General features: G+C 37.1%; 2 protein-coding genes across 2 annotated transcripts; one reads left to right on the top strand and one right to left on the bottom strand.

Annotated features, from left to right (window-relative positions):
* The first annotated feature begins 396 nt into the window (after window positions 1–396).
* Window positions 397–1,432, top strand: mRpL11 (mitochondrial ribosomal protein L11). Its single transcript, XM_071597912.1, has 3 exons — window positions 397–673; window positions 754–943; window positions 1,052–1,432. Exons 1-3 carry the CDS (start codon window positions 539–541, stop codon window positions 1,315–1,317), a joined length of 591 nt encoding a protein of 196 aa, XP_071454013.1. The 5' UTR covers window positions 397–538; the 3' UTR covers window positions 1,318–1,432.
* LOC139698943 (ribosomal RNA processing protein 36 homolog) lies at window positions 1,420–10,697 on the bottom strand. The gene is made up of 6 exons (XM_071597911.1): window positions 10,488–10,697; window positions 9,914–10,059; window positions 9,714–9,828; window positions 1,879–2,007; window positions 1,689–1,806; window positions 1,420–1,601 (listed from the first exon to the last, which is right to left on the bottom strand). Exons 1-6 carry the CDS (start codon window positions 10,500–10,502, stop codon window positions 1,435–1,437), a joined length of 690 nt encoding a protein of 229 aa, XP_071454012.1. The 5' UTR covers window positions 10,503–10,697; the 3' UTR covers window positions 1,420–1,434.

Raw genomic sequence — 10,697 nt, forward strand, 5'->3', positions numbered from 1 at the left:
ATTGAATCAACTTTTTACTTTCAGGCTTCACTTCGTGAAATTGTTCGATGTCCATATCAAAAGACTTTGTAATTTTGCACGAACTTAAAGTCTGTGGGAGATTGCAAACTCTTTTCATTTTGAATGTATTCGTTTGTTTTCCGACTTGATCGTAGAAAACTATCAAATTTGTATGATGAACATGAAACATTCAGAATTACAGCCACCATTTCGATTAGTTCGTCACGAGAGCTAAGCAGTGTCGACTGTGCAAAACAGGTCATAATAGAAATTGTGTTCGCACGAAGTTTTCCGGCGACGCACCAGCTCCGCGCGCAAACGGGGCGGAACATTGTTACGATGCCGATGCATAAAAAACGATCGTAATCATTATTTTGACCATTCATTTGTTTTCAGTTTGCGAAACAAACCACAATCAAAAACCATTCTCTCTGACTTTCGACTGGAACTCCAACTCGGAATTTAAAGTGTAAGTAACCAAAATCGCTCCGAAATATTGGAAAGAGTTGTGATTCAAACGTGGAATTAGTTCATAACAATGTCGAAAGCCGTAAGTAGGTTAAAAGCCATGAAAAAAGTTGTCGATAAGATACAGCACACCAGCAAGTTAAGGACAGATATTCCAGCAGGAATGGCATCTGCGGGGCCCCCACTCGGCCCCATGCTAGGGCAGGTAAGGAGATACCTTAGGAGAATTGCTCGGTCCGGTCCCACTCATCGGCAGTCTTAAAATACAAAATTTTATTTTGGCAGAGAACCATCAATATTGCGACGTTTTGCAAAGATTTCAACACAAAAACTCAACACTACAAGGAAGGAATTCCATTACCATGTCGCGTATCTGTTAATCCCGATCGCAGCTATGAGCTGACAATTCACAAACCTCCAGTAACGTACTACCTTAAACAGGCAGCCGGGTTGGTCAGAGGTGCTATGGAACCAGGTAATTCAATGATTCGATGCAGATTTGGTAAATTTATGACTGGCTAGAATTGATAGGCAATGGATATGTATGTACCCATTAACATGTTTGATTACGTATTTATTTCAGGCCGTGAAATTTGTGGGAAAATTACGTTGAAGCACGTGTATGAAATAGCGATAATCAAATCTGAAGATCCTCCTTTGTCAGTTTTTTCATTGGAGCAGATTTGCAATATGATTATTGGAATTGCACATTCGTGTGGTATTGAAGTAGTTAAGGATCTAGATCCCAAAGAATATGGAGATTTCTTGAATGAACGCAAGGTCGTGGTGGAAAATCAGAAGAAGGAGTTGCAAGAAAAGAGAGAAGCTAAACTGCTGCGAACAGTCTAAGAGATATTCATCGTGCACCACTGTGGTGTGAGCACATTTTGTGCATGTATAGAGCCAAGTCTGTAAGAAGTTTTATATATTAAGACGAAATTAATAAAAATACGAATGCAAAGTACATTAAGATTCTTTATTTTGATGCCCCATATTAACACCTTCAAACTTAACAAGCTTTTTTCTATCCTTTTGGGTGTTTCTCTTTCTTTGCTTTTCAATATGCTTTCTTAACTTTCCACTTTTCTTCAGCTTCTCATAATTTTCTACTAATTCTTCCATTTTTGTCTCCGCTAAAAAAATAAAGAAACATTGTGTATTACATGTACATAAATATATTGCAAGAGAAGAAGCCAGGTGATTCTTAATGTAACACTCACCTTTGTTCTTAAATTTTGGCCGTTTGCCCTGAAGAAGTGAATTTATTTGTCTTTCTTTTTCAATTCTCCGCTTCTCCTCTTTCTCTTGTTTCAATTTCTCTTCTCTATCTTGATTTTCCTAAAGTGAAACATTAGTGCAATTGCTCGTTCTGGCACACAATAATTTGCTCAATTACATGCGTGTACTCACCAGTCGGGTCAACAGATACTTTAGTTGTGCTTTTCCCTCGGGATCAGATTCTTCACTCAATCTCACTTTTAAATCCTCTTTTTCCTTTGAACGAATTCCATCCACAAAACGATAGGCATTTCTAAAAACCTGGAATCAATCAATAATACCTAATCACATCAATGAATATTTATTTTTATACAAACAACACAAAAGAGTATATATATATATATATATATGTATAGAATAGAATTATTTGCCTTATAGGTAAAGGTGGTAAAATGACTCAAGAGAGTTGTACTGGTAGATGGATTAATTATTTAAAACGGAATTGCAAGGCAATATTCTGACACTTCAAGCTAAATAGTAAACTTTTTATGTTTTGGACATCTCCATCATATATGTCACAATTTTTAATCAAGCACAACTACGACTCCATATCAATATTCAAAATAAGGCAGCACTTACGATTGAACTTAATACCTGACTCCATTATGAGCTTCTAAATACTCACAGTTAATTTAATGTGTTCCTTGAGTAATGTTTATATACATAAAACACATTTCACCAATTAACGTAACTTGCTGGAGTACAAAAGAGTTATCACTACAGGAGTATTTCCCAATATATTTTCAACAGCTGAATATTTTACATGCTAAGGTGAATTGTGTATGGATGCATGATGATTGAGTTGGGGAAGAGAAATTTTAATATTTGAATTAAGAAGATAGCATAGTATGGCTTAATTAAAGAGTTAGGTTTAAAAAAAAATTTCTAGATATAATGGCCTAAAATTGTGCAACAGAGTCAATTTGCAAATTTAAAGAAAGAAAGTAATCACCAAAACACTGAGGCTACATGGAATCACTTCCTTGAGATCACGCGCCCAGCAGTCAACAAGTTATTTCCCAGGAAATTTATAAAAGATAACGTAGACCCAAATGGCACAATGTGGAAGTAAGAAAAGCATTGCAACATCAAAGGCTCTGTCACACCAAGATGACAAATATATGGGGTAATATCTCTAATGACAAAAGAAATGGTTTGAGTTTTTATTCTGTACACTAACTTATATTTTTATTTTACGAGATACATGCTGACTGTAATACCCACTCCTGGATGTCTGCAAGGAATATGTGCGAACAATGAGACGTGTCCCTTACTTGTTACAATGTCTTAAAGGAACCAATTAACATTATTATGATTACAAGATTCTAGGGCGAATGCCAGGAGGAATTTCGGAGAGTGTTAAGCGAATTCAAAAGGAAAATTTGAAAGAATCTGAAAGCATTTTGGACATATGTCAGAGAGGTTCAGGGAAATAAGTCAACTGTTAACTCATTCAAAATTGATAAAGTCATTGAGTAACCAGCAGTTTGGAAAAGGCTTGCTCATTAAATACCTTATTTCAAAGTGTCTTCACCAATGTCTCACCAAATACATCCAATGGCTTACCACATCGTGCTAACCAACCGATACCCAAAATTGAAATTTCATATAATGTAATAGAACGTTTGCTGAAAAATGATAAGCTTAATCCTACTGGCCTGATCAAATAACCGCTTCTATATTTAAGGAACTAGAGTTGGAAATTAATTAAAAAGTTAACAACTAGTTAATATGTATAACAAGTTTGTATTTCCTAATCCTTATCACTTAATTGTAGTTTCTCGATTTTTTGGTGGTTTGTGTGCATACTACCTTGATCAAAAAGTTCCCGGAATAACCACCGTGTGGCGCTCCCATCGTTCCGATTTGAGTTCTGTTTTTTTTGTTAAATTGGTACATCTGTTGTTGATATTCCCTTTAAATCTTAGTGTCATAACTTGACATTTGCAAAAGTTACGTAGCCAAGAGTACATCTATCTCTGTGTGTGTTGGCGATTTTTTACAATTTCAGAAATGGATTTAAATTTGCAACAACGAACTTGTATTAAATTTTGCGTAAAAAACGGATTTAGTGGCGCACGGACGTTGGAAATGTTGGAAAAGTGTTTCGGCAACGATTCTCTAAAAAAACGGTCGTTTACCAGTGGCACGAGCGGTTCAGAAGTGGTCGTGAGTCAATCGAAGATGATGAACGCAGTGGCAGACCATCGACATCGAAAGTCGGTGAAAAAATTGATAAAGTAAAAGAAATGTTGGTCAATAACCGCAAATTAACCATCAGAGAAATAGCGGAGGACTTGAACATTGCCTATGGATCCGCCCAAGACATTGTGGTTAATGATTTGGGTTAGCAGCAAAGTTGGTGCCAAAAGACCTCAATTTCATGCAAAAAAGAGACCGTGTTGACGTCGCAAAAGACATGATTTGCGAGGCTGAATCCGATCCCACATTCATCAAAAGGATCATTACTGGAGACGAGACGTGGGTTTATGAGTACGACACGCAATCCAGACATCAGGCAAGTGAATGGCGTTCACCAAATGAGCCGAGACCAAAAAAACCACGTCGTTTTCAGTCAAAAAAGAAGGCAATGCTGACGGTTTTCATGGATTACAACGGTGTAGTGCATCATGAATTTTTGCCAGAAGGCCAGACAGTAAACAAAGAGTATTATTTGGGTGTTATGAGACGTTTGCGTGAAGCAATTCGCCGAAAGAGACCAGAAATGTGGGCAGAAAACTCGTGGATTTTGCACCATGATAACGCACCGTCGCACAGTGCTATCATTATTCGTAATTTTTTGACGAAAAATGCAACAAATACCATCCAACAGCCACCGAATTCACCTGATTTGGCTCCCTGTGACTTCTTTCTGTTCAATCGAGTTAAAAAACCATTACGGGGAACGCGTTTTAGCAGCCGAGAGGAAGTAATGGAAAAATCGCAGGAAGCACTGATGGACATACCGAAAACCGACCGTAACTTTTGCAAATGTCAAGTTATGACACTAAGATTTAAAGGGAATATCAACAACAGATGTACCAATTTAACAAAAAAAACAGAACTCAAATCGGAACGATGGGAGCGCCACACGGTGGTTATTCCGGGAACTTTTTGATCAAGGTAGTATTATTAATTGAAATATACCTGGAAGTAACTTAAGTACACTTTAAATAGTAACTCATTAGTGTATTTACTTAAATGTTTTTTGCAGTTTCTGAGCGTGTAGTAGTGATGTGGTGGGGCTGGATGGTTAGATGTTTATCGAAAACAATTCTTTTTGCCATCTAGTTGTAAGATACATGAAACATCTACTTGCAGTTTCTCAATAAAAAAATATTGCACTATACTAAGAAATCATATTTAATGAATCACTAGTAGATCACAAGAACAATCATGAGATCTCGCGAGTCAGGAATTACTGATGAAAAATCAGCATCATTTCCAAAAGGGTAGATCCTGTAAGACACAACTTGCACTTTTTGACTATGATATTCTTATTTCGAGAGAGATAAGAATAATCCAATGGATGCAGTTTTTCTAGATTTTAACGTAGCCTTCAAAAAAGTACCTGATAGTAAACTACTCACAAAGCTAGAAGCATAAGACATACATAAAAATTTCCTGACCTGGATTAAAGACTTTTTGAATGGTCGAGGTACAAAGAGGACTTAGATACAGTTCAAATGCAGTAGAAGTCACTTCAGGACTCCCTGGGGAAGTATTACCTCATTTATTCCTACTTCACATTAACGACATTGACTCTGTTTTGAGAAAAACAAATTTGCACTTTTCCACAGATTTTTGTTTTTCCAACCACACCACTTTCTACAGAAAATTTGATTTTCCCATGATGACGCACTTCCACTACATCTAGCCTGAATCTGTTGATTATATTAACTCCATTGCCACTGGTAAGATACATTAATTTGATGATGATGCATAAGTTTACCGTGATATCGTTATATCCTGAGGACACAGCAGCTTTATCATATGACCTTAATGCCATAGAAGCCTGGAACACTTGGCAATTAGAATTTAACTAAAAAAACTGCATAGTCATAAATTTTTGGAAAAAGAGCAATTCCCACCCAAACACCTACTTCATTGGAAACACCATAATGAAATGTGTAGACTCGATTACGTAAATACCTAGGAGTAACAATTTAACATTTTCAGAGTGTAAAAATCATTCGCCTTGACTGGGATCCCCAGTCAAGGCAAATGATTTTTACACTCCGAAAATGTTGCATTGAAATGCGCATTAGCGGACGACTCCGTTAAAAGTTACTGTTGCGGCATCTCCCGCAGTTTCTTTGGAACCTAGGCATAACCCTCGCTCATGGCATCTCCTGGGTATAACAGATGTGGGGAATATGTTGGACAAGCTAACAAAAAATTAGGATTCATTATAAGAGTACTGGATGAATGTGATGAAAAGGTCGAAGAGAAATGTTATCTGTCGTTGGTTAGGCCTCATTTAGAATACGCAGCAAGTATATAGGATCCTCACGATTTTGGATCAATTGCCGCATTGGATTGCATCCAGTGTAGAGGAGATAGATTTGTAAAACTTTGTTATGATAAACTTAGTAGTGTATCCTAAATATTGGAGCAGCTAGGCCAGGAGTCACCAAAGGAGCAAAGTTTGAATCACAGATTGGGGCTCTTGCATAAATTGAAAGGGAGTCTCTTTAGCAAGGATGTTGAAAATGTAAGCTGTAATTACAGGAGCTAAACTAAACAGGAGCATTTCTATTGATTCTTTTGCCTGTTGAAAACAAAAAAATTCTTCAATCCAAAGGTGCTACATCATGAAAATTTCCCTTTTTAGGATTATTATTACTCAAATTGATGATCTACCGGTTAGGGTAGCTTTTCAATGGACTCGGCTATACAATGGCTCAACAATGATTCTCCAGTATTTCCTAGTTAAACAAAAGTCAACATATGACACGGCAATGAACTCCTCCATTTCAGTATACTTTCTTCATTTTGTTCAATATCCCGATCCTATGCCTCCCTTTTCATCATTTGCTGAATGTTCCCCCAAATATATTGCAGTCTTCAACATTCCACTGGCATTCAGAATACTCTGAATCCATCTTTCCTGCCTCCTCATGATTTCTCCTAACAATCCTCTCTCCTCCCCCACCATGCCTCGCACTTCCTCTTTTCTTTTCCTTTCTTGTCATTTGAACTTTTTCATCCTTCGCCACGGTCACATTTCACAAGCCTCCAATCTACTTCTATCATCCTGCTTCAGTGGTCATTTTTCCACACCATACATAACTACGCTCCATTTCAAAGTTTTAGCAAGCCTTTTCTTGATATCCTAAACTCCACATCCCTGTCATTAATCCCCTCCCCCAGGGAAACCTTCTTCGCCAAACATAATTCTCCTTACATCCATACTATTTTGAGCATTGTGGTCCAGAATATTTGTGAGGTAGTTTAACAATTTCACCAGCACTATTTATTGAACTATTACTTTAATATTTAACTTCCTCCTCAAAAACTGCATAACCATTGTTTATATTTATTCTCATCCCATACTTGTTGAACTGGCTCTCCAAAGCACTCTGTAATACTTGCAATCTCTGGGCTGACTGACTCGCCAGAGCAGTCTGAGACGCACAACTAAAAGATGTCTCTTTATCCCTCCATTCAATCTTCTCCTTTTTTCCTAATATGCATGCATTAATTCTACTCAATTTTCTCTACAAAATTTCTTTCTTAAATCTACGAAACACATTAATACATCCGGATGGTTTCTTTTCTTCCTCTCTATTAGTGACTTCACTATTACCGTGGCATCGTGAGTGCCTCTCCCCTTTCTGAACCCAAACTGATCATCCCCTAAAGTAAATAGCACTGCTCTCTGTTGAAGATTCTGAGAACCACTTTAGCCGCTAGCGAAATAAAATGTATTGCTCTTCAGCCCTCACATATGGCTGCCTTTCCCATTTGGGGAATAGGAACTAACACTGATCAAACGAAGCCTTCCAACCAAATTCCTCTCTCATAAATGCCACAAATCAGTTCATAAAAAATCTTCTTCCCACCGTTTCCTAAACTTTTAAATAGTTCTGCAGGACTGTTTCTCACCCCTAAGGCCTTAATTAATTTCAATTCCCATATTGGCCCTTCTATCTTAGTATCAAGTAAGCCTGAACCTAAGCTATCTTCATCTACATCATATCCTCTTTCTGTGTCTAAACCTGCTGGCCTAATGTCCTCACCTTGCAGTTCCTTTATATCCCTTCCTTCTGGCTTGAATGCCCTGGTTAAATTAATAATGACCTTGACTTTTCTTTGATTTTTTGCTTGGATTTTCCCTTCTTACTTCCTCTAAGTACGCTCACCTTCCTGTACATCAATAGCAATTTCACCCTTTGTAAACTTTCATATCTTTGCACTGCATCTTCCATCATGCACCTTTCAATCTTTTTGGTTCGCTCCTCAGTTCATTATTTAACTCTTTATATTTCATTCTAATATATCTGTGTTTTAATTCTTCCATTTCCATCTCTCATCTATCTTTCTAATCATCTCATCCTGAGTTTTCTTGCCCTTTTCCTATGTACTTATACTGTTCCTATAATTTCATTTTTAGCTTCTGATATGTTCCCACTTCTCTTTATAGTACCCAGTTCCCTTTCCCCATTCTTGATTTTCCCTAAAGCCAGCTGATACACCTTTCTCATCATTCCTGTAAATACTTCTTTACTCCATTTCCTATACAAGCTTACCTATTCTTATCTTTTTGAAAAGTCCACATCCACTCCCAGGAAACTGCATATCCTAAATTTGCATCTAACCATAACATATTATAACTGATTTCTTCTTCAAATCCCAAGGCGTTTTCCATGCACACTAATGCCTTCTGTAGTGTCTCAACCAAGTGCTCATTATGAGTAACCCATGTCTCCTTAACAGATAAAATGTACAAAACATTTTCCTCCATAAATTCCTTGTTTAGTAGTAGAGGTAGAATGATTCCACAATGGCCATGCCATCATTGATTAGCCCTAAGCCATAGCATTTGGGGGGCAGTGTGATGGGAAAGGAAGGGGAGGAACAATTGCACACTCCCCTACCCGGCTAATTGAGGAGGAATGCCAGGAATTGGTCAGTCATAGTGAAAATAAAAAAATAACCCAAAAAGACCGACCTATACTTGCACGTGCCCTCCATCAATGGCATGTAATAGACCATGGGAAGGTAAATACCCACAAAAAGACATCAGGCATTCTCTATTAAATCAGGTCCTTGAGACGTTAGGGGGCGTCAAGTAAAACAAAATGTAGTAAGATTTTTAGAGGTAATATAAAATACATTATCTAAGAGGAAAACCTTCCACCGTCTTTTGAATTTCCTCTTGGCAGAAATGTCTTTCAGTTTTGGAGGAAGATGGCTGTAAATACGAGTACAAGTGAGCACAACCTTCATTGATTGGCTCTTCCCAATGCCTAACCTGGAAATTTCACCATCGAGAGCGTAATTCGCATCCATACGTAAAGTATGGCTTTATAAACTGTGTTACATGACTTCTACATTTAACATGGCGATGAAAGAGGACACTATAAGGTTTTCCACATAAAAAGTTTTATTTCTGACCTAGGTTTCGTTTCAGCGTAACATCTGCGTGTGTAAGATGTTACGGTCATTTCCACGTAAAGATGTCATGCTATAGCGAAACTGAGGTCGTAAATTAATGTTTTTGCGTGGAAAAAAAATTATCTTCTATCATTATGAAGGATTTTAAAAGTATCATGCCGAAAACTGTATTATTTATTGACATGTCATCACATTGCAAACAAATTAATACACTACCTAATGCAATTTTAGATGCAAAGTTTTGCGGCCATAAGGGAAAAGGTATTCCATAAGATGGAAGTTCTTCTGAAGCAGTTTTGTACTTGGGAGATGAAGAGGGGAAATATGTAGAAAAAAGGGGCACATACCCTCTCATTGAAAGAACCACAAAGGCTGTCAAACCTTGGGTCGCGGCACTTCTGCTTATGCGATGAAATCTTGGGTACTATAGGAACTTTCACTTTGGATGATATTTCTTGAGGCCTGGGCAAATATATCAATTTATCAGTTATCAGTGTTCAATAAAAATATAACAAAACTGTGCATTCATTGATAAACTATAACTCACCTATTTTTGTTTTTTCTTTTGCAGTTACTTGGGCTGCCTTTTCTCTGTCCAAACATGGCCTCATTATACACTTTGGCCCCAAGTTTTTCTTTCAGTTTTTGAAGCTCTTCAAAGCTCATTTGGGAGAGCTCCTCCCTAATAGAAGACTGGAAAGCATAAAAATAAAGAGTTATAACTTTACCAAGTGATTCACATGATAAGGGCATTGGCAGTATAATAATTAATCAATTTAAATTTGTTTAATGAGCAATGACTAGTTAAAAGTATTTATTCTTTGGAGATCCCTCCCGAGAACTGAGAATGAACAATGCTTAAGTTAGTTAATAATATCAAATCAAAGCTTCATAGCTTTCTATATGCTGAAATAGAAAGAAGTGTGGTTGAGTATTTATTTAATTCAAACACACAATGTCTGAACATGCGCAGGAAACTACTTCACTGCTATAAGGAGCAAGCAGAGTTACAATCCCAATCGAAAATAAGAGTTAAATAGGTTCAGAATTTCCATGAAATTACAATCAAAGGCATTGGATCAGAATATAAGTTACTCCTTCAAATAGAAGTCCATACTTACTCTATCACTATACATTTTAAATTCAACTGGTTCGCTGTATATAGCTAACACAAAAACAGCTTTCGTTAATAGGTTTTTTAATTATCAGCGCATTTTTACGATCTGGTAAATTCAATAATCGATTTCCAGAGTTTTCGCGAAGAATCAATGATTTCTTACAACTTTCACCAACGTAAACAACTCATTGGTGCGACTCGCAAGTACACCCTA

This window comes from Hetaerina americana, unplaced genomic scaffold (assembly GCF_022747635.1).
Source record: "Hetaerina americana unplaced genomic scaffold, ioHetAmer1.1.p SCAF_9, whole genome shotgun sequence".
NCBI lineage: Eukaryota > Metazoa > Arthropoda > Insecta > Odonata > Calopterygidae > Hetaerina > Hetaerina americana.

Coding starts and splice junctions, on each gene's coding strand:
- mRpL11 (XM_071597912.1), top strand. CDS start 539: ATGTCGAAAGCCGTAAGTAGGTTAAAAGCCATGAAAAAAGTTGTCGAT. Junction 674..753: donor TCGGCCCCATGCTAGGGCAG/GTAAGGAGATAC, acceptor TTATTTTGGCAG/AGAACCATCAATATTGCGAC. Junction 944..1,051: donor CAGAGGTGCTATGGAACCAG/GTAATTCAATGA, acceptor TATTTATTTCAG/GCCGTGAAATTTGTGGGAAA.
- LOC139698943 (XM_071597911.1), bottom strand. Junction 9,829..9,913: donor AAAAGAAAAAACAAAAATAG/GTGAGTTATAGT, acceptor ATATTTGCCCAG/GCCTCAAGAAATATCATCCA. Junction 2,008..9,713: donor GTGGTTCTTTCAATGAGAGG/GTATGTGCCCCT, acceptor GATTGATTCCAG/GTTTTTAGAAATGCCTATCG.